This window comes from Vulpes vulpes, chromosome 16, assembly GCF_048418805.1.
Source record: "Vulpes vulpes isolate BD-2025 chromosome 16, VulVul3, whole genome shotgun sequence".
Lineage (NCBI taxonomy): Eukaryota > Metazoa > Chordata > Mammalia > Carnivora > Canidae > Vulpes > Vulpes vulpes.
Window position 1 is genome coordinate 73,649,383 of NC_132795.1, and position 24,262 is coordinate 73,673,644.

At 47.2% G+C, this 24,262-nt stretch overlaps 1 protein-coding gene across 4 annotated transcripts in view; it reads right to left on the reverse strand.

Annotated features, from left to right (window-relative positions):
* CNNM4 (cyclin and CBS domain divalent metal cation transport mediator 4) overlaps positions 1 to 21,639 on the reverse strand; it is a 39,157-nt gene extending 17,518 nt beyond the window's left edge. For all 4 annotated transcript variants that reach the window (XM_025992529.2, XM_025992528.2, XM_025992530.2 and 1 more), the window contains exon 1: positions 20,159 to 21,639. In XM_025992529.2, coding sequence (XP_025848314.1) covers positions 20,159 to 21,560 — 1,402 coding nt within the window. In that variant the 5' untranslated portion in view covers positions 21,561 to 21,639. The remainder of the gene's footprint in view (positions 1 to 20,158) is intronic.
* Positions 21,640 to 24,262: the final 2,623 nt, after the last annotated feature.

Consider the following 24,262-nt stretch of genomic DNA (forward strand, 5'->3'; position numbering starts at 1 on the left):
AAGGTGCTGGACAGGGCCCTATTCACCAACTCCAGCTGCTTTTTCTCGTGTGGAAGATCCAGAGGCCTCAGATCACACATGCCATTGCCACTATCTAAGACTGGTGTCCCAGGCATTTTCCTCACTGGTCCCCCAACAAACCCCACCTCCTGACCTCCCAGGATCCCAACACAGGCCCTGAGCGCTTGGGCACCTCCCCTGGGAAGAGGTGCTGGCCTGGCTGCCAGAAGACGGGGCCGCAGTCCATAGGTCTGCACTTGCAGGTGACAGAGCACCCTGATTTCCTGGGAATCCCCCTCTTTCCTCCCTCCACCCAGGTCAGGGGCAGCATTAAGCTGACTATTAATAGCGCTGACCTCCATCAGCAGGAGGGGCAGCCCATCCCAATAAGAAGATGCAGGCGGGGCAGCATTGGCCTGGTGAGGAAGCAGAGGAGCAGCGCAGCAGGAGACAGACCCGCCCCGCACAGCCCTCCACCCCAGCACCCCTCAACAAGAGGGTGGGAGAACTACACACAAAAAGAAGTTTCCCTAAGTATCCCTAAGCAGAGAGGGCCAGGGAGTGAGCTGTTTAATCAGTAAGCCACTTGAAAGAACACAAATGAGACCCTCAATTTTAATATAAATTAAAATATACTGGGAAGCCTGGGTGGCTCAGTGGTTGAGCATCTGCCTTTGGCTCAGGTTGTGATCCTGGGGTCCTAGGATTGAGTTCCCATGAGGCTCTCCGTAGAGAGTCTACTTTTCCCTCTGCCTATATCTCTGCCTCTCTCTCTGTATCTCTCATGAATAAATAAATATTTTTAAATATATAAATAAAAATATACTGGCGGACCACAGAGACTAAAACAGTCCTGTACTGGAGAGAATGATGATATTCTTTTCTTCAGGATTTGGCGGCATGTGTCAACATGGAAAACGTGCAAGACCTTGGCCTCAGCCATGTCTTCCACTTCTAGGAAAGACCTTAAGACAAAGGGAAAACCCAGGCCAGTGGGCAAGCTGTGCCCACGAGGGTCCATCCAGTGTGGTTTATGACACAGTATTGCAGCCACTAAAAATTAGGCTGATGTAGACAGAAATGTATTTAAAGAGATAGTGGTTCACCAATTATGTAAAGCAAAAAGTTACAAAACAAGAAAATAAGCGAACTACACCAGTTTCTTCTGCTTTTGCTTAATGGATTTTAAAATCAGCATATATTACTTTCTTAGTTTTACATTTATAATCAGAAAGGATAAGAATTATGTCTCATATTGAGGGGTGGAAGAAAGCAATACAGTTGGTTCATTGTTGACTTACTAGAAAACACACTAAATATATTCATATTCTGAGTGGTGGGATAAGGGGGACTTTCATTTCCTAATCATTTTCCTCCTTTCTAAAAGTTTCTACAGGGGATCCCTGGGTGGCTCAGCAGTTTAGCACCTGCCTTTGGGCCCAGGGCGTGATAGGGGAGTCCCACATCGGGCTCCCAGCATGGAGCCTGCTTCTCCCTCTGCCTGAATCTCTGCCTCTCTCTCTCTCTCTCTCTCTCTGTGTGTCTTTCATGAATAAATAAATAAATAAAATCTTTTTTTTAAAGTTTCTACAATAAATATATTACTTTATTTTTACATTTTAATTATGAATATACTACACCTTTCTGCACCTTGCATTTCACATTCAGCGATGTCACTGGAGCACAGAACTCCCTCTACTTCCCCTATGGAGTGTTATGCTGGTAGATGCCAGGGTGGATTTAACCCTCTCTCTCTCCTACTAATGGACACACACTTGTTTCCTGTGCTCTGTCATTCGATGCACGTGAGATCCCAAAACAGGTACAGCAGTGGAGCTTCTAGGTCAAAGGGTTTGTGCACCAGCCAAATCTGACCGAAATCTCCAAACTCCCTTCCCGATTTTTACTCTTGCCAGCAGAAGTTATATCTGGTGGTTCTTGATGCATTCCTTAATGCCTGGCCGTGAGGCTATAAATACACAGCAGGTGCCCAATAAGTAAGCCATCAATAAATACAGCCAGCATAGCTGGTCATGTTTTTAAAAAGAAAAGGAAAATGGAAGGCAAGACAAAAAAGGAAAAAACTGAGTGAAGCAGGAAAAATAAAAGAGAGGAAATGACAGAAGGCCAGACACAGAGAAAAGGGAAAGGGAAATGCAGACTTTGCGGCCAGCTGGCCAAAACAGAAAAGCATTTCTAGAGACCTACCAGGAGACTTGCCCAGCCATTCTGAGCAAGACAAAACACAGCCCGACACTGCCCATCTGGGACCTTCTAGGACAGGGTCTCCAAAGGGGTATTCATCCCAGACTCCATTCACATCTATTTGTATTCCAAGATAAATAAACAACTTTAGCTTTCGTGTATATACAGACGGACAGTAGGCTCTGAGCAGGTGTGCATGCGTCCGGGCCTGTGGGAAGGGGTTCTCATCCTCACTCCATGGCTCTCCAGTAAAGTGAGAGGAACTACAGATGAGGTGTGCCCAATGTCACAGGCTTACAGATTATGTTGAGCACTCGTGACCATATTAATGCTCATTAAACAGACAGTTGTTTAACCAGACTCCCCACCCACCCACTCCACCAGCTAGGAAATCCCAGAGTGAGGCAAACATGCACCTACAAAGTCCAGAGCTGGCCCTCTCCTCCCCCTGCCAGCCCTCCATCAGCCAGCAGTGGGGAACACCAGTAATGGGGGAACTGAGGAATGGGGAGCTAAGATAATTCTAAACTGTCAAGAAAACTATTTGAAACATCAACTTAGAGTCACCAATCAGTAATGATGAATCCCACAAGGATGCTTTCTGCCTTGAGGAAGAATATAAAGCATGTACTAGAGATAACCTGAAGTGGAAACTACCAAGACATCTCAAAATAATGATTATTTCATCTTCTTAAAAGCTTTTGTGTTTGTTTTATAATATACATATGGGTAAAATGGTACATGTATACAATTTTTAAATGAAAGGAGATACAGATTTTTAAAAAACGTTTTTTCTCATAGGTCAGCATGAACAAAAAAGTGTGGAGAGCTCCTTTAGAGCTCTGAAAGGATGGCCAGACCTTAGTTGTCCCTCTCAAAGTAGCTAGTCAGGTGTCCCCCTCTGGGTCCACCTCCCCCCAGCTATGGAACAGTGGGGCTGAGCATGTTCCAGGGAGGGGAGCCCAGGCACTATCCCTCGCACAGCTACTATTCACAGGAGGACACTGAGGCTCAGGGAAGGTCTGCCCAGGATCACATTGTGTGGGAGGGCGGGGGGGAGTAAACTAGAATTCAGAAATGGGGCTTCTCTAAATAATCTTTCAACCCGAGCATCCCAGGGGTGGAGCTGTTGGCAAGCAGATGTCAAGGAGACCCTAAGACTGGTCTCTCACCCAGGGATGGGTCTTCAGTGCCTTTGATTGTTCATTTAGCCTTCGTGCCTTTGATTGTTCATTTAGCCGGTAGTCTCTAATTTTTTAACCTTTTATGATGGAAAATATCAAGCATCTACAAAAGTACAGGAAATAATATAATTACACCCTCAGGGCCCTTCACAATTAACTACTCCAACTCCTGCAGCCAATCTTGTTTCCTCTTTCCTCCTACCCGCTGGCTTATTTTGAAGCAAATCTCAGATTTTATCTGTAAACATCTATAAATTTTACAGGCATTTCAGTTAGTATCACTAAAAGATAAGGACTCTTTCAAAACACAGACCACAATAGAACACAATACCACATCTAAATACATAATCCCTTAAAATCATCAACACCAAGTGTTCTAATTTCCCCAATCTGATAAAGATTTTTACCCCTAATTTGTATATATATATTTTTTCCTGTTATTGGTAACAAAAGTACAAAGAAGGACATTAAGATCACTTTTAATCCTGCCTTCCAAACACAACTACTAGTAACTATCTTTTTTTAATTACTCTTTAAATTAAATAATTTATAAATAGTTCATATTCTCTGTATTTTTCCATGTCGTAAAAATATTTTTAAAAATTGAAAGGCCTCATAATATTTCATCGTACACATGTGTAAATAATCCCAATTCCCACTGGGCTCTTAAATTGTGCCCCCTCTCCTTTTTTTTTTTTTTTTTTTTTGCCATTACAAAAATCTTTGTAGTAAGTACATTTGGTTATATCTCTGTGTCCTTCAGATACATTTCTAGGATAATCACTGGGTCAAAAGATAGGTTTGGGTGTTTTGTTTTGTTTTTAAGTTTCTTAGGTTATCTCAGGAGTGTGGTCAGATCTACCGCTGATGTCTTCTCAGGGATGTGGCAACCAGGGACAATTCAGAAGGCAGGGAGGAACACACGGAACTAGAGCAATTTTGCGCAGCAGAAGAAAATGAAGTGGAGAGGAGACGCTGGCCCTGGCCTGGCTGACAATGCCTCCCTGAGCATGGGAAGGGCAGGGGCAAGCAATCGATCAAGAGGTGCCACGGGGGTCCCCAGCCTCCTTTCCACTTTGGATCCTCACAGCAAACTGCTTCTCCCTTTCCACCAGTCCTCTCTTCTCAGGAGCACCGCTGGCCTCATCCTCTGTTATCCTGGCTCCTGGCCATGGAGCCTCCCACCCCATCCCCCCACCAGGAGGAGCCCCTTTCCTAATCAATACCTCTCTGCTCAACTGCTTACAGACTCAAAGCTCCCTTACTGCCACGTGAGGCACCCATTCTTTGGCCCTGTTTGTGCAACCAGCTGGTAACCTACAAAATAATCAATCTAAAAGACTGACCATTATTAATGAGCCCATATGTCCCATGTGTGTATGTCCTGAAGATGTTAACAGGAAATTCTGCTAAATGCTTAGCTACTGACATCAAGATACATTAAAGTTTGGGGCTAGCTTTCTCCTTAATTAACCTAGTAATCCCATCAACATCATACACAGGCGCATACACACATAAAGAGAGAAAAAGCACTTTTTAAAAAAATCTTGGTGAACTCCCATTGGGAACTGGTAATCACACACTGTGTTCAGAATTTACAAACTATAAAAATCATCCTAGACCTCACATCCAAACCTGAAGAGGGAGAAAAACTGCAGCAACATTTGATGTGGGGCTTATACTGTTACAAGTAGAAACAGAGGGAGGAGGTGGAAGAGGGCAAGAATATTCCTTGATATGTTCAAACTTGCTCACCTGAACTGGGCTGAGAAGATGGAAAAGGACTTAACTACTAAACAGTTATTTTTCCTGCCATAAAACAAAAACAAAAAACCCTACCAGAGCTGTCTCACAATGCCTTCCTCGGTGATTGTTTAATGGCTGGAAAAAACAGCTGTAGAGCTCTCTCATGAACACAGATGCCAAAATTCTAAATAAAGATATTGGTAAATCAAATCCAACGATATGTGGAAAGGATCATACATCATGATTAGGTCTGGTTTATTCCAGTTATGCAATAAATGTTTATGCATGAATCTTAAAAAATCAATCAGTGAAATTCAGAATGAAGGAGATAAATCATTCCATCATCTCAACAGTTATTTAAAAAGCATTTTGTAAAAGTCAACATCTATTTATTACAAAAATTATTAGCCAATTAAAAAAGGGAAATTTTTTGATCTGATAAGGAAATCTACCAAAAAACTACATTAAAATCATACCTACTGACAAATTAGGAAAGCTTCCCCCTGACACCTAGAATGAGGCAAGGATGCCCACTGTCACCAGTTCAACATTGTCCTAGAGGTCCCAGCCAATGAAATGAAGCAAGAACAAAATACAAAATATATAAGGTATAGCAATAAATAAAACTGTCCTTATTCACAGGCAACATAATTATGTGTGTGAACAATTCAAAAGAATCTAAGATAGACTATCAGAATTAATGAGTGAATTTAACAAGACCAATGGATTCAAGGTCACTATACAAAAATTATCCACACTTGTGTTGTGTTATAAAGAATATATCTAGTCTTGGACTCCGGCTCCCTGAACGGGAGTGAGATTCAAAATCTCTTGGAATTTCCTGAGTAACAGAAGTGGCTTTGTTATCCTAATGAACAACTCCAGGTGGGCCCCTAGATAGCTTCAGGGCAGGGCTGGTCACCAGGAAAGCCCAAGTATTAGAGGGTCAGAACTTTCAGCTGTCCTACCTCCAGGGAAAGAAGCGTGCTAGAGACTGAGTCCAATTGCATAGCCAATAACTAAATCATTCATGCCCAGGTAATGAAATCCTGATAAAAACTGGACTGTACCCAGGGAGGGTGGGGAAGGAAAAAAGAAAGACCCTCTGTACCCCAGAGCTCAATGGAGCTTCTCACTGTAAACACACTGACATGCCCAGAGGGTGACACACCCTCACTCTAGCACACACCCCAACCCCTGCCCAGAGGGTGACACACCCCAACCCCAGTGGGAGAGGGTGTGGAAGCTCAGCATCCATGACTTCCAGACCTCATCCTATGTGTATCTTTTAAAACAAAACTGTAAGTGTAAGTGTAGCACTTCTCTGAATTCTAGAAGTCATTATAGTAAATCATTAAACCTGACGGGGGGGGGGGGGTGTCGCGGAAACCCTAAATTTACAGCCAGTGGGGGGGGGGGGGCAACTTGTGACTGGTATCTGAAGTGCAGGGAGCATGTGGATGGCTGTGGGTCTCACACTAACTCCGGGTGGCAAGCATCGATCTGTGCAGCACAGATCTGTGCAGCACACCCCAGTTGGAACAATGTGCAACCAACATTTCAGAAAACAAGATATTTTAAAGGCACCTCTTAAGATCATCAAATACCTTGGAATACATCTAAGAAAAGATATGTAAGACTTCAACAAGAAACATTATCGAGAAGAAAGTAAGAGGGCATCAACAAATGGTGAAGTCACCATGTCTATGGATTGGACGATTCGTCACTATGTCAGGTCTTCAAGTGGATCTCTAGATTCAATCCAATTCCATTACATTCTCAGGAAAAAAGTGAAAGAATAGTCAAGGTAATCTTGAAGAAGAACAAAGAATAGAATAATTATTACCAAATATCGAAACATATTAGAAAACTCCAAGTATGGCAATGTCATACTAGAACAAGGACAAACAGACCAATAGAATTTAAGAGTTAGAGACAGACCCACACATACACCACAGCTCAGTGAGGAAAGACAGTCTTTGCAATAAGCAGTACTGGACTAACTGGCTAATCTATATGGTTTTTAAAAAGAATCAGACTGTAACACCTCAGAAATAAAAATAAATCCCAGAAGGATTACAGATCAAAATGTGAAAAGCAAACATCTTCTAGAAGATATCTTCTAGAAGATAGCACAAGATACCAGATTCCTAACTTGTGTTCAGGCAAAGAATTTAAAGAGTATATAAAAAGCACTAACCTGTAATGGATACTAAGCATATGATAATGTGTTCTACATCATTAGTCACTTGGGAAGTGTATAATAAAATCACAACGAGATACGATCACACACCTACCTGACTGGCTAAAATGAAATAAATAAAGAGCCAACAATACAGTTTACATTCAGTTTATTCCCGTGGGGACAAGAATGTAAACTGATTAGAGCAAAGAGCATTCCAGAAAACTGTCTCATCTGTGCCTATACTATGTCCTAGCAATTCCACATTTAGGTATATTCCCAACAGAAACGCCTATGTAAAAAAATAAATAAATAAATAAATAAATAAATAAATAAATAAATAAATAAATAAATAGAAATGCCTATGTGACATCATCAAAAGACCTGCACAAGCAAACAATTTTTAGTGGCCTTTTTTTAAATAGTTCCAAATTGGAAACAATCGAAATGTCATCAACATCTTGATATATTTCCATCATGAAATACTATATAGCAACGAAAAGGAATGAACTACAGCTACATATAACATGGATAAAACTCATAACCTTTACGTTGAGCAGAAAGCACCAGACACAAAAGACACATACAGATGATTCACTTATAGAAGTTCAGAAACAGGGACGCCTGGGTGGCTCAATGGTTGAGTGTCTGCCTTTGGCTCAGGGCGTGATCCTGGGGTCCTGGGATCAAGTGTCACATCAGAGTCCCCACAGGGAGCCTGCTTCTCCTCCTGCCTGTGTCTCTGCCTTTCTCCCTCTGTCATGAATAAATAAATAAAATCCTTTTTAAAAAAAAGTTCACAGGATGCCTGTGTGGCTCAGCAAGTTTAGTGCCTGCCTTCGGCCCAGGGTGTGATCCTGGAGTCCCAGGATCAGGTCCCACATCAGGCTCCCTCTGTGGAGCCTGCTTCTCCCTCTGCCTATGTCTCTGCTTCTCTCTCTCTCTGTCTCTCATGAATAAATAAATAAAAATCTTTAAAAAAAAAAAAAAGTTCAGAAACCGAAAACATTAAAACATTAACCCATGATGACTGGGGTACAGGAACAGTTGACTGACTGGAAGGGTACCCTAGAGGGTACACCCTTCTACAGTGTTGGTAATATTCTAATTCCTGAACTCAGTGGTGGTTACACAGGGGTGTGCCTTCATGAAAAACTATCAAGTCATACACTTATGATTTATGCGCTTTGCCTCAATGAAAAGTGTACTTTTTTTTTTAAAGATATTATGTATTTATTCATGAGAGACACCAAGAGAGAGAGGCAGAGACACAGACAGAGGGAGAAGCAGATTCCACACAGGGAGCCCGATGTGGGACTCGATCCCGGGACTCCAGGATCACTCCCTGGGCTGAAGATGGTGTTAAATCGCTGAGCCACCCAGGCTGCCCGAAAAGTGTACTTTAAAACAAATCTAGGTGGCTGACACAGGCAGGAGGGAGGGGGTGAGTAATATGGGGGAAGGTAGTCAAAAGATACAAACTTCCAGTTAGAAGATAAGGAAGTTCTGGGGATGTAATGTCCAGCATGGTGACTACAATTAATAACATCATATCATATATTTGAAAATTGCCAAGACAGCAGATCCTAGGGGCACCTGGGTGGCTGTCAGTTAAGCATCTGCCTTTGGCTCAGGTCATGATCCTGGGGTCCTGGGATCAAGCCCCACATGGGGCTCCTGCCCAGCTGGGAGCCTCCTTCTCCCTCTCCCTCTTCCCTCTGCTTGTGCTGTCTCTCTCAAATAAATAAATGTAAAAATCTTTTTTTTTAAAAAGAGAGAGAAGAGATCTTAAAACTTCTCATCACAAGAAAAAAAAATTTTGTATCTATGTATGGTGAGTGACAGATATAGTTAACTAGACTTACTGTGGCAAGCATCTATAAAAATATGGAATCATTATCCTGTAAACCTGAAAATATGGAATCATTATCCTGTAAACCTGAAAATATGGAATCATTATCCTGTACAAAAAAATTTTGTATCTATGTATGGTGAGTGACAGATATAGTTAACTAGACTTACTGTGGCAAGCATCTATAAAAATATGGAATCATTATCCTGTAAACCTGAAACAAGTTATACGTCAACTGTACCTCAGTTTAAAAAAAAACAAAACAAAACAAAAATCTAGAAGTGACAATAAATTTTCCAGGCTGGAATGACTGGAATTTCCCAATCTTCTCATCTTTCTTAATATCCACAATCTTCCTGAAGAGCAACACAGAGCAGAGGTTAAGAGCTTGTCCTCTGGAGGAGAACAGTTGGAGTTGCCAGTTAGTTGTCACTGTCTGGAGAAGATTCTTAGCCTCTTTGAGTCTCAGTTCCTATCTATAGTATTGGGAGATTAATTAAGTATTCAATAAAGGTTAACCATTAATGAAGGCACTTCTTCCTTCTTTCTGCTGTCTGCTGTTACCCTTTTCCAGAGCTCTGGGTCTGGGGCATTTCCAGGGAGACTGGGCCTCCTGGGGAATCTCTGCTCCCTGGATTCCCCCTCTATTCTCCTGCTTTTCTATCTTCACCTGTTCTCTCCCTAACCGGGACACCAGTGAGGGAGCAGGCCACGGCAGAATGCTGACATGAAACAACCCAAGGAGAAGAGCAACTGGTACATGTGGCCCTGCCCCTTGTCCTGCCTGGCTTACCACCATCACCACCACCTCAGATTATGCTCCTGGAGATAGAACGCAAATGTGCGGGCAATCAGGATGGCAGGCTTAAGTTTCTCTACTTTGAAGGAAACAAATAACTGAGTAAATGAGGAAAATCTGCTCAGTTTTAAGTTTCTCTTCCATACATTTCCTTTCTTAAGCTCTGGCTTCTGTTACCCTCAATATACACACTCGAACCCAGATAAGATGGTATCTGAATTAGCATGCAATTATATAGTGGGCTCTTTTGACCTCGATATATTGAGAATTCCAAGAAAGGCACCACGCCCCGATAGTGGGGCAGCCTACCACTTGAGCCAATATATGAGAACCATCGCAGCCCAAGTTGGGATCAGCGCCAACTGGGGCACCTTTGGATAGTAATAATATTTTTTAAAATGGCTAAACTTGGGCAGCCCGGGTGGCTCAGCTGTTTAGCGCCTCTTCGGCCCAGGGCGTGATCCTAGGGTCCCGGGAGGGAGTCCCACATTGGGCTCCCTGCATGGAGCCTGCTTCTCCCTCTGCTTGCCTCTCTCTCTCTGTGTCTCTCACGAATAAATAAATAAAATCTTCAAAAAAAAAAAAAAAAAAAAGGCTAACCTTTATCATATGAGGACAATGGCGCCAGGCTAAGCACTTTATGTGCCTTACCTCACTGAGTCCTCACCGCCGCCCTCTGAGATGGATACGGTCACTAACGTGGTAACCAAATCACCAGCAACCAAAGAAATTTTTTTGGAGACCCCGAGTCAATCATTATTTTGAGCCTTTCATGAAATAAACTCCACTTGCATAAGCTTTACTCACTTTTTAAACTTACAGAAGTGTGATGAAAGCTGAACTAATTTTTTTTAAGATTTTATTTATTTATATTAGAGAGTGAGTGTACCAGCAGGAGGGACAGAGGAAGAGGGAGGCAGAATCCCTAGCGGACTCCCCGCTGATCTTGGAGCCTGACACAGGGCTCGATCCCTGGGATCCTGAGACCACCACCTGAGCCAAAACCAAGAGCTGGGGATCCCTGGGTGGCTCAGCGGTTAGGCGTCTGCCTTCAGCTCAGGGCATGATCCTGGAGTCCCGGGATCGAGTCCCACGTCGGGCTCCCTGCAGGGAGCCTGCTTCTCCCTCTGTCTGTGTCTCTGTCTCTCTCTCTGCACCTGCCTCTCTCTCTCTGTGTGTCTCTCATGAATAAATAAATTAAAAAAATATTTTTTAAAAAAAACACAAAAACCAAGAGTTGGCTACTCAACTGACTGTGCCACTCAGGTGCCCCGGGGACTAAATTTAAAACAGGATTCCAGGGACACAGTTGAGCATCTGCCTTTGGCTCAGGGCGTGATCCCGGGATCTGGGATCCAGTCCCATATCGCGCTCCCTGCAGGGAGCCTGCTTCTTCCTCTGCCTGTGTCTCTGCCTCTGTGTGTCTCTCATGAATAAATAAATCAATCTTAAAAAATAAAATAAAATAAAGCAGGATTCCAGGTGACTGTGCGTGTGTGTGTGTGTACATGCATCTGTGTATGTGTGTGAGAGCCTGCTTAGAGGAGTAAATGTAAGTCTGCCTACCTGTGGGGAGGGGAGGGCACAGGTAAGTGTGTGTTTAAGCATGCCTGTGTGAGGGCAGGTGCGTATATATATGTGTGTGTATGTGTAAGCCTGTCCTTGTATCTATGGGGGGGACATGTGTGTGTGAGAGTAAGTCTACCTAGGGTGGGGGGAACAGAGCCTCCTTCCAACCAAGGCTCCTGGCTGCCTGTTGGCCAGAAACCAGGCGTTTCAGAGAGCCCAGGGAAACCAGTCTTTCAAGAACCCTGCCCAGGTCACAGTAAATCGGCCCTGCAGCATGGAAGTGACTCTGACTATAACCTCTGGGGAATACTTCAGTAACACCAGGTTTAACCCCCAGCAAAATAGGCTAGCGGCTAAAAAAAAAAAAAAAAAAAAAAACTCACCAGGCTGGAGGCTGCACACCACAGCCCTCTGGGCTCACCTTTTCATCAGCCACACAGTGCTGCCCAGCCCTTAGTCTGGGGAAACCCTCCAAGAAGCTCCTCCAAGAATCCCAAAGATAAAAAGGGATTTCTTGTCTTATTGGAGGAGAAATCTGAAGAACCAATCAAAACTGGGTTCCAAAAAACAGGGCACTGGGGACACCTGGGTGGCTCAGTGGCTAAGTCTGCCTTAAGCTCAGGGCGTGATCCTGGGCTTCCGGATCAAGTCCTGCATCGGGCTCCCTATGGAGAGCCTGCTTCTCCTTCTGTCTGTGTCTCTGCCTCTCTGTTTCTCATGAATAAATAAAATCAAATCTTAAAAAAAAAAAAAAAGGGCAATGTACACAATGGTTTCTTTTTCTTTCTTTTTTTTTTTTTTAAGATTTTATTTATTCATGAGAGACACAGAAAGAGAGGCAGAGACAGAGGCAGAGGGAGAAGCAGGCTCCCTGCAAGGAGCCTGATGTGGGACTCGATCCCAGACCCTGGGATCACGCCCTGAGCCGAAAGCAGAGGCTCAACTGCTGAGCCACCCAGGCGTCCCTACACAATGGTTTCAATGTGAAAATACATATGAGTGGCTAATAGGAAACTTTACATGGCTGTAGAATGAAAATGGTTTTGATCTTGCTGTTTATGACATGGCTTTTAGAGGAAATTTCTAAAGAGGTTATTGTAATAAATCAAAATATTTTTTAAAGATTTTTTAAAAAGATTTTATTTATTTACTTGACAGAGAGAGCGCACAGACAGGGAGAGCCGCAGACAAAGGGAGAAGGAGAACCAGATCCCCGCTGAGCAGGGAACCTGATGCAGGACTTGATCCCAGAACCCTGGGATCAAGATCTGAGCTGAAGGCAGATGCTTAACAACTGAGCCACCCAGGTGCCCTGATAAATCAAAATATTAAAAGTTCTCCCCAGATCACAAGTTCATGAACTGTTTTGTTTAGATTTTTGTGTGTTTTCTAAAGGTCCGATGATGAGATGTATCTCTTTTATGATAGCCACTGGTAAAAAGAAAATCACATAACAAGTGGAACAAGAAGAGATTCAGGAGTCCAGACTCCAGTCTGTGAAATGGACCAGCCAAAAGCCTCTTAGGACTGAAAGTCATGGCACACTCATGTGTGATGAGAGGGATAACCTGAGGGATGGGTCAGGCAAACACCTTGTTACAGGCTGTGCCTGATAGCAGACAGAGTGGTTCAGGAAAGGAGAGGAGGGGACTGGATCAAATGGCTGCTGTGTCCTGTCGTCTTAGCCAAGGGCCATTTCGGGCACCCCTAGCAAATTCCATAACTCTCACATCCACAGAAAGGGTTGAGAAGCAGTCACAACATGCAGAAGCCCTTTTACCCTATGTTAGTATCAACGACTGATAAGCTCCTTTCTCATCTTGTGGTCTTGTCCAAGTTCTCCCAGAACAAGAAGCAAAGAAGTGGAAAAGTCATGTCGATTTACCCCTGAAGATCCAGCTGCAATACCACCTCCTTTGGAGTGTCTTCCCTGACTTCCGCTGACCAGGAAGACATCTACTTCCTGGAAGGCCCTGCCCCCTTACCCATTTCTCCTGTGGGACAGTCCTGTGCTTTGGTGTTTCTGTGCACGCGTGTATTTTCAAGGTCCTGAGCAGAGATGTTTGGGAAAACTCTGGAGCTGGGCTTTCTAATTGGAAATATAAGACTTTTGAAAAGGAAACATCAGTGTGATCTCAGTATGATCTAAGCTTCTATTTGGCATAGACACAAGGCAGTGCCTTTTGGAGCACAAGCTTTAGGACAAGATCTGTCAATGGGAGGCTGATGAAGGCTCAATCATCTATGGATGAGCTCAACAGAAGGCTCAGTCCTGGCTCCTGTGTGGAAGCTGGTCCACCAACGGTATGAGGCCCCCTCGGGGAAGAGGTGCAGCTGCCTGCTGCCCAGCACCGGATCAGCCTATCCACAGCGGCCGTGCTCCATGCCAGCGAGCACCCCACGAAGAGACAGTGACGAGGAGCCTGGCCAGCATGTGTCAGCAGCCCGGCTGGCACCTCTGCCTGAGCGGGCAGCTCCTGTCACTCTCTCACATACACTTGCCCCTGGGGCAGCTTCTCCAGATCAAATCACCAGCTCAGCTGGCGCCTGTTTCCAGGTGGAGCTGCAGGAGGCCAGGTGTGTAGCAGCCTCCGCTTTCCACTCTTGCAGCTGCCCTCTCCCAGCATCGTGTGACTTAACTGACCCATCTCCACAGTCTGTGCTTGGCTCTCACCCTATCTGGCTTCCCCAGGAGGCTCCCCAAACCACGCCTGCTTGGCTCTTTTTCATCTCTCCAAGGAGCCACTTTGACGGGGTTTCTACATGTTTTGCATGTCCTGCCTGTTCTCGGCTGCCTTTCAAACCTTTAACCCTGGTCCTGGCCTCACTCCCAAGGCCCACGTGGGCACTTCCACCTGCACACTTGCCTGGATGGTCTGCACCCTTGTGCTGCTCTGTGTGGTCCAGCAAAGTGGCCATCATCTTAGAGCCTGTCAGAAATACAGCCTCTTGGGCAGCCTGGGTGGCTCAGCGGTTTAGTGTCGCCTTCAGCCAGCCCAGGGCCTGATCCTGGAGACCCTGGATAGTGTCCCACGTCGGGCTCCCTGCATGGAGCCTGCTTCTCCCTCTGCCTGTCTCTCTGCCTCTCTCTCTCTCTCTCTGTTTCCCATGAATAAATAAATAAAATCTTAAAAAAAAAATACAGTCTCTTAGGCCACACCCAGACCCGCCGAGTTCACCTCTGCGTTTTAACAAAACAACTAGGCAGTTAGGGCGCACGTTTTGGCCTGAGAAGTTCTGGTGAGCACAGAGAAGTCCGATAAAAGATCCCATCACTATAATATACCCCACCCCCAACCCTCCAAACTGTCTCTGCTTCTTTCTCTCCCCGTTTCCATTAAATGACAACATCATCAACCTGAATCCCTAGCTAGAAACCTCAGACGTTCACAAAAGCTTCCTGGCCCTGACTCTAACATCTCCAAAATGATCACCGAGTCCTGTTACTCTGACTTCAGAAGCGTCTCGCAGGCCCAGGCCTTCCTCGGCCCCATTGCACCTACCTGAACTGTGCAGAGTAAGCTTTGTTTACAAAGTCTGTCTCCCTGCTAGACTGTGAGTTCTGTCAATAGAGCTGCTTTAGTCCTGATTCCCAACACCAAGCACAGTGTCTGACAAACAGGCCTCAAAAAATTAGATGTTTGTTGCGACAAACGAGTGAAATAAGCAAACAAAGGGAAATAAGATACTTAAAGTGTGTCAGATGGTAGGAACCAAAAGTGAATGCAAAAATTATGCACTATTTTTTCTTGACTAGATAAAGTTGTTTCAGGAAGAGAAGAGTAAATGGGAGAAGTGTGATGCGACAGAGATGGAAATATGGGAGGAGTTTTTAATGAAAACATTTCTAGCTTTTTTTTCCCCCTCTATATATAAACCTGCTAATTTTCTACAAGGCCAGTAATAGGTCCAAAGTCACCTCATGGGGTCGGAGACCAACCTAGGTGGAGTTTAAACCCAAGTCTTTACAGGGGGCTATATGGTTATAAAATAGGTGGGGAAAGATAAGATGACTACAGAGAAGCCCAGTGCCTGAGGGGGGGCAGGAATGTCACAGAGTAAGGGACAGCTGAGAGCTGGAAGGTGGGTTTCATTGTGGGGCTGGAGCTTCTGACTTCTACTTGGGAGAGTTCATTCATTATTCTGCCTCCAGTATCTAGGAGGGCATCTTTGGTAAAGAAGAAAAAAATGCAACTAGGCCAGCAGTGGCCCAAGGAGCCTCTGGTTTTTTTTTTTGTTTTGTTTTTTGTTTTTTGTTTTGTTTTTTTTAAGATTTTATTTATTTATTTATTCATGAGAGAGAGAGAGAGAGAGAGAAGCAGAGACACAGGCAGAGGGAAAGGAGGCTCCACAAAGGAAGCCCGAAGCGAGACTCAATCCTGAGTCTCCAGGATTAGGCCCTAGGCCGAAGGCGGTGCCAAACCACTGAGCTACCCAGGCTGCCCCAGGGAGCCTCTGTTCTAAGATCTCAAGCTGTAGACAGAGCCAACCACAACACCCAGTACTGCAAACGGTTCTAGGTGAGGTGTTAAGTCAAAAGACCAAGGTCCAAACAGCATGAGCCTCTCAGTGGCCTCACAGCTCTAGCCAACCAGATGGTCTAACTCCTGAAGTCTGTGGTGCCTAGCTCTGTGTCTTACAAACAGTATGAGCTTCAATAAATATCTACGGACAAGGGCACCTGGGTGACTCAGTCGGTTAAGCGTCTGCCTTCAGCTCAGGTCATGATCTCCAGGTTTTGGGATTGAGCCCCAGGGATTGAGCCCCTGCTGAGCAGGGAGCCTGCTTCTCCCTCTCCTTCTGCCTCTGCCCCTCCCCCCTGCTTATGTACATTCTCTCTCAAATACATAAAATCTTAAAAAAAAAAAAAAATTCTAATGATAAATGCCTTGAGTTAGGAGGCAAAGCAGCTGGGAAGCTGTAACCCTGCCTTAGTCTCTAAGGGAAGCTCAGGCCCATTCCTGCACTGACTCTCGGAGCCTGTCTTGAAATGTGTTTGTAGGAGCATCTTCATGACTCACACTAATGAGTGAAGCTATGTATAACACCTCATGGTAAAGAACCGCTTATTCAGAGGAACTGAGGCATAGGAAAGGGGAACCATGTATCACACTCAAGATCCCAAACTCTGCTTCTCAGCCCCTGAACCATTAATATATATGTCATTGTAGGAGCTTCTCCGTCATTCTTGGTGCAACTAGAAATATCAAGTCTCCTGAATAATAAATAACACAATATCTATTCTTCTTTACCCCTTATCAGCTCCTCAAAATTCTAACACAATGGAATGGGGATAATTCTGTATCAAATCTAACAGATCATTCATTCATTCAGTGACCTTTTAGTGACATCTTCTCTTACTATGTGCCAAGAACCATGCTAGGAGCTAGGGATACACGAGCGAACAAAACAAAAAGCTCTGCTCTTTGGAACTTAACGTTCTAACAGGAGGAGACAGATGATCAACAGCACAGTAAATGTGTAAATTATGGAGTTGTTAGAAAGAGATGTGTGCTGTGAGAAAAAGAAAAAAGTAACACAGGGTAGCGGTCAGGAAAGTCAGGAGGGGAGGTTATGGTTGTAAATAGAGCAAGGGGAAGGCCTGAGAAGGTGAAGCTGAAGCAGACACGAGGGAGGGGAGAGAGGCCTACAATATCTGGGGAAAAACATTCCAGCCTGATGGAACAACTAGGGCAAATACCCCGGGGTGGGAGTGTCCTGGTGTGTTCGAGGAGCTGCGAGAAGGCCAGCAGGGCTTGCCACATTGTCAGTCATTCATGAGTTGTTCGTTCGTTCATTCATTTAGCAAACATTTACTAAAGACCCACCCCTTTGCTAGGCACTGAGTGGTGAAAACATTAATAAGGCATGATCCCTACCCACAAGGAGCCCATAATGCTGGGGAGCAAGGAGGAGAGAAAATGACCTTAAAAGAGGATGACACCCAGAGCAGAAAGACGGGTAGAGATCAGGTCTTTACCCAACTTGAAGAATCCACTGAAGCATAGTAAAGACGGGGAGACAGGCCACACTCGGCAGGCCCCCAGCTCTTGTTTTGATGTTAACCTTGACCACTTGTTTTTCTAAGCTAAAAAAGAAGCCTTCCAAACACCAGATTTATAAAGAAAATCTTTTAAGATGCAAGTGTAAAGTGTTTCCCTCGTCCAAGAGAGTCTCAGACTAAAAAGGGAAATGCCAGATGGAAAGATCTAGGAGAGGCCCTACTAGGGTTAGGCCAGGGAGGGTAGCAATGGGTGACGATGCCGGGACCACAAAGCTGCAGGCAGAGCCCATGAAGGGTGACCATCCTATCGCACTCACAGATTCAGGGCTTCGTGCTGCACTGGGTAGACGGTGCCTGAGTTTCCATGGAGCTAGGGCTCAGGCTCAGGCTCCTGTTCACCAGCTTCTGTTAAGAAGACTCCAGTGAACTAAAATGTCTATCTGGAGAATTCCACTCAGCAGAACTCTGGCCTGAAAGATGCTAGCTCTGTTTTTGCAGCTTCCTGAAGTGGTACTTTTTTCTACAAGGATGAGTCCAAAGACAGTCCTGCCAAGACCCAGGAAGCTCCTACTCACAAGAGCACAGCCCTCCTGATCAGGGGCTGGAAGCCTGGCCAAGCCAATCCATACTGGTTGGCTCCAGATCCAAGCTGAATGATGCAAACGTGCTTGTTGGGTGTGTCACCAGCAACAGTCCCAAAGACCACAGAGGTGGGGAGCTGGATGCCGCCCTGGTGAGTCCTAACCCCATTCCTGACCAAGCAACAAGGGAGAAGTCCTCAGGGCCAGGAGGCTGCGGGGTGGGGGTGGGGCACAGATCCTCAATGCTCTTCTCCAGGACTGGATACCTGGAAGAAACTGGTTCTGGGGATGCCTGGGTTGCTCAGTGGTTGAGTTCAGGGCATGATCCCAGGGTCTGGGTTCGAGTCCCACATCACGCTCGCTCTTTGCAGGGAGCCTGCTTCTCCCTCTGCCTATGCCTCTGCCTCTCTCTGTGTCTCTCAGGAATAAATAATAAAATCTTTAAAACAAAACAAAACAGCTGCCTGGGCCTGGGCCTGCACCTGCAAAGCTCCCCCAGAGCTGTGCCATCACCACCAGATGTCCACATCCCTTCAGTCTCTCTGCAATAAGGCCACCTTACCAGGCTGTCTTGCACTTGGACTTATGTTACTCAAATCCTTCTCAGCTCTGATGCTGAGGTTCATTCTGTCCGAAGAGATTCTGAAATCAGTCTGTCCCTCTGAAAAAGGGAGGGGACCAATCTCCCACTCTGGCCCTGATCAGAGCAAACCTGGCAAGGCCAGCTCCTACCTATCCCACCCCATCACCAGGGACCCATCCAGTTCCAGGCTCTCTCCCCACCTCATGAAATAATTGACTGACAAGCATCTGAGGCCTGTTCCCCGCTGGAGCGCAGAAGCTGCTCCCAGCCCTAGGCTGGCAGGTTGCCTTAGCCAGCAGGAGCTCTACCTATGGGGAAGGGAAGCAAAATCCTGGATTTAAGATGTGCTCCCTCCCCTCCCCCATTCCTTTATAAAGAGCTTCCCTTTCTGCCTCCTCACTCCCTTTGGCCTAGGAGGGTTTCACTCCATAATTGGCTTGTTTACTGCCACTGAGGACTTCTGAGTGGCAGAGGTGGGAGGAAAGTTTTGTTGGACGTAAGGAAAGGGGTGTGTGCCCTGAGCTTTGAGGCTGATGAGTAAAACCTCCAAGCGCCTTTCTAACTACCTGAGAACTGGCCAAGAACCCATGTGAGAAAAAACACAAGGCACTGCACGGCCAGCTGAAGATTTCCAGCAGACCACAGGAGGGAAGCTTATGTTTGGCGCCTGGGAAAAGACAGAACAGTAACCAAAACTTGATCTGCTTGCTTCTGCTGAATAGTCGAAAGCATTACTTGGCACTGTTCTGAGTGGGGAACCCAGAGATCTCCCAATCCAGCTTCTGTGGGTGAGAAGCCCCAGGAACATCACTCTTGCTCGAAAACTTCCGACAGCTCCTAGCTCCGAGCAAACTCTCCACCCTGACATCAGCCTCTCCCCACTGACCACTGAACAGCAGAGCTCAAACCCAGCTCAACAGGACCACCTGCTGGGCCACAGGCACAGCCTTTGCTTCCCCACTCAGGTGCTTGGCTCCTTGTAGGGGTCCTCTTGTCTCAGGGACCAAGTCTCCCCACATCTTCAGGCTCTCCTCAGATGCTGCCTCCCCTAGGAAGGTTTTCCCAGGTCCCCAGCCCCTTCCACACCTCACCCCCAATCAGATGTGGGGGCCCACACTCTAATCTCCATGGCCTCTCTTAAGGCATCAGCCTTACTCTGTCCTGCTTCATAGCTCCTGAGGCCTTGCTCTATCCCTCCAAGTGCACAAGTGTTGTCTGGGCTCTGATTCACCTAGAGTACAAAGCACAGTACCTGGCAGACGGCAGATGCTTAGGAACCGTTCCTGCCGCCCCAAATACCGTTCACCTCAGAGGCACAGGAAGTGATGGGCAGTCACACACAAAAACACTAGGACCAGCAGACACACTAGGACCAGCAGACACAAAACAGGCAAGCGAACAAACAAGAGGCGTCACAAAGCCAGTTAACAGGCAGAACTTCACCAGGCCTTACCCTTCTTGAATTCCTCCAGCATGGCATCCAACTTGGTGTCATGGAAGACGAAATGTACTGGGTGGTTATAGAAGCGGGTGATGGTCTTGAGGGGGGTGCAGTCATCGGGGTCCACGAAGGCCAAGTCTTTGACATAGAGAATATCTACAATATTGGACTGCTCGTCCTCGAACACGGGAATGCGGGTGTAGCCGCTCTCCATAATCTCCGACATCGTATTGAAGTCCAGGATGGCATCGCTGCGGATCATGAAGCAGTCTTGGAGCTGGGTCATGATATCCTCCACGGTTTTGGTCCGTAGCTCCAGGGCACCCTGGATCATATTTAGCTCCTCTTTCACCAGGTCATTATAGGGCTCTGTTACCTTCAACATCTCCATCAGCTTCTCCCGATTGTAAACGGTGCGAATCTCCTGGCCCAAAACAAAATCCAGTAGCTTGCTGATGGGGAAACTGAGGGGGAAGGTGAGGAGCATAAAGAATTTGGTGAGAATGATAGTGTTGGCACCCACAGCCAGGCCGTGTCGGGAGCACAAGGCTTGAGGTACGATCTCCCCAAAGATGACAATGCCAATAGTGGAGGAGGCCACCGCCATGAGCCCAGATCCTATGAGGTTGTCTAGAAGGATGGTGAGGGAGGTGTTGACCAGCACGTTTCCCAGAAGCAGGGAGCAGAGTAAGTAGTTGCCCTTGCGCCGGATGGGCTCGATCTTTCGGGCATAGCGCCTCTCCTTCTGGGTGCCACAGTTCTGCACGATGCGAAGCTCCATGGGGTCCAGGGCCATAAGCCCCAGGTTGAGGCCAGAAAATATGCCCGACAGCACCAGCAGCACCATAATGAGGAGGATGTGCAGCCAGAGGGGCAGGACCCTCCCACCCTCCTCCACCATGAAGAGCAGCGAGTCCTTATCGGTCCACCTTTGCCAGGGCCCGTCCACCCCTGCCCGGGTGCACAATGCATACAGCTTCATGTTCTCGCTCCTCCGGAGGAACTTGGTGAGCACCACCAGCATCCCGGACGTGTTCCCGCGGCTCAGGTTGACCAGCTGCTGGACCACCAGGTCCTTGGTGAGCTCGGGACAGTTGGTGGAGTTGTGGACGGCCTCGGAGTTGTCCACCTCGGTGAAGGAGATCAGGTTGCTGGAGATGGAGCCCAGCCTCTGGCCATAGAGCCTCAGGTTCACCGTGCTGCCCTCGGACACGAAGATGATGCCATCTGGGTTCATCCCACACGTTTTGTTGCAGCTCGCCAGCCTCATGCCCAGGATCGCGCCCCGCTGGGGGTCGCCCTGGCCCCGGGCCCCCCGCGCCCACATCAGCACCGGCAGCAGCAGCGCCGCCAGGAGGAGGCGCCCTCGGGCCGGCCCGCCGCCCGGGAGCCCGCCCCCGCCCACCGGCGCCATGTTGCTCCGGGTCGGCCGCCGCCGCTCCCCGCGCCCCGCCGCGCGGCCCCGCTCCCGCCGCCGCTCCTGCCGCTTCGCCGCCGCCGAGCCAACTGCCCCGGCCGCCGGCCTGACGTCAGGTCAGCGCCCCGCCCGCCCCGCCCCGCCGACCCACGCCCCTCATTTGCATGGGAGACCCCGCCTCCGGGCGCGCGGCTCCGCGCCCGCCCTTAAGGGGGTCCCGAGCTTAAGGTGGCGCGGCGGCGGGCGCGGCGCGGGGGCGGCGCTCGCCCCTCCCTCCTGCTCGCGCGCCCTCCCCGCCGGCCTTCCCGCCCGCCGGCGGCCGCGCCGCCCGCTCGCCTCCGCCGGGCCTCCTGCCTGGCCTCGCCGGGCGTCCGCTGCGGTCCGGCCGGGCCTCGCGGGCTCGGCTCCTTCCCAGAGACTGTTGCTCGGGCCAGGGTGGCCCTTCTCCGCAGCAACCTCCGCGGTGGCTCGGGCGACAAAAATGCTTTTTCTAATATAAAAAAAAAAAAAAAAAAAAAAGGAAAGGGGAACCTGAGGGCTGAGGCATTGCAGACTGCCTCCTCGGGGACTTTTCAGGCAGAAATGGCCTTCGCGCTCCTGGGAGTTTTGCTGACCTTGACCCAAGGCCAGAAGTAGGTCCCCTCGGCCCCAGCCCCCAGGCCCGCACCCTTTGGCCATTAGCTGCCGGGTTGGAGGACAGGCCAGGGAACTAAGGATGTAGAACGTTCTCGCAGGTAATAGAGCCAGGGTCTGGCCTCGGCTATCCTCATGTCATTTCCATTCAGGACACAAATACTGAGCACCTACTATGTGCCCGGCTCTGGCTCTTGTTCCAGCCGTGAATAAGCCAAAGTCCCTGCATGATTTTCACCGTCTAGAGCAAAAAACAGACCATAAACAGGTAAACACATGCAAAATATTGATTTAATCCTTGGAACAACACTAAGAGTTAGTGTTATCTGTCCATATAACAGATGAGGAAATTGAATCTAGACCTGCCTTCGGCTCGGGTCGTGATCCGGGGTCCTGGGATCGAATCCTGCATCAGGTTCCCCGCAGGAAGTTTGCTTCTCCCTCTGCCTGTGTCTGCCTCTCTCTCTCTGTGTGTGTCTCTCACAAATAAATCAATAATCTTAAAAAAAAAAAAAAAAACCCACAACAAATAACAAAGTGGGGTCTCTCCACATTGCTGTCTTAAGAACAGGCTTGTGAGACTGGGAAGGCACGATGGAGTGTCAGCCCCAGTTTCTGTCTATAAAATGGGGATAAGAACAATAATAGGGCACCATCTCACTAAGCTTATAGGAACAACTGGCCTAGGCCTTGAACACGACAGGACAATTCTAAATGTTCTACACAGCTGGTGTTGTTTATGCCTGCCCACCAGGAGGACCAAACCCCTAACCCCAAATTGTGGTGGGGACTGCCCAGCCGGGGCTGACGATGTGAAAATGAGCTGAGAGGTGTGGCACCAGGCCTAGCCCTGAAATGACTGCTTCCTGGACAGCCCTACCTTGGTGTCAGTTAGCAACTATGAATTGAACACCAAGCACTCAGGAGGTGTGGGGAAGACCGCAGCCGCCTACCTTGTCCAGAAGAAGGAGTCAGACAGACAAACGTCCTTACAATAATTGCAGAGGTGCACTGAGGGGAGAATCAGGTACCAGATTGACCCCTGGGGCTCAGAACCAGGTTTTTTTGCCAGCCCTGGAGACCCAATCCATTTTATTCTCTCCCAGCACAAACATTTGTGTTTTATTGTTATTGTGGTGTCCTGCTTGCCAGTAAAAGCAACAATCAATACCAGTCAGAAAGAGCCCAAGCCTAAAGGAACAATCATATACAGTGTTATGGGAGGAGGCAAGGTGGTAGACAGGCCTGATTTAACTAAGCACTGTTTTAGCAGGACTGGAAGGTTCTGCCTATTAGGCCAGTGTCCTGCAGGTAGGCGCCTCACTTCGTATTCTGCAGGGAGTATCTAGCTGACCAGTTTTGTGAGGAACTAGAGCCTCAGGGTGGGTACTGGCCAAGACAGAACAAAAGCAGAAAGCAGAACCTTTAACTGGCTGTTCCCTCCCATCTCCACAGGCCAGGAGGAGCCATCTCCATCACCTCAGAGCAAGCCCAGCTCTCAGAGAGGCTTCTTCCCACCCCTCATCTCTTTCTTTTTCTTTTCTTTTCTTTTCTTTTCTTTTCTTTTCTTTTCTTTTCTTTTTTTTTTTTTTAAGATTTTATTTATTTTTTTGAGAGAAAAAAAGGGAGCATGAGCAGGGTGGAGAGGCAGAGGGAGAAGCAGGCTCCCTCCTGATCTGGGAGCTCGACAGGGCTTGATCCCAAGACCCTGAGAACATGACCTGAGCCAAAGAAAGAGGCTTAACCAACTGAGCCACCCCCCCCCCCCCATCTCTTTCCAGTCAGCTTTATGACTAATGCCCTCCCCCATGGTACTTAGAGACTTTACCATTCTATTATCGACCAATCGGCTATTTTTATTTTGCCCTTTTCAAACTGTCTGTGCTCAGAAGCTCTCTATATATACACTAGTCCTATGACAGAAACCAACAAATGGAAGGAAAAAAAATTCGCTTTTGAAATATTTGGGTAAAAGTGGGAGGGGTAGTGATGGTCTGGTAGGAAGACTTCATCTCTGCTAAAATTCATTTAATACCACCCATCCACAATTGCATTCACTTCCATGC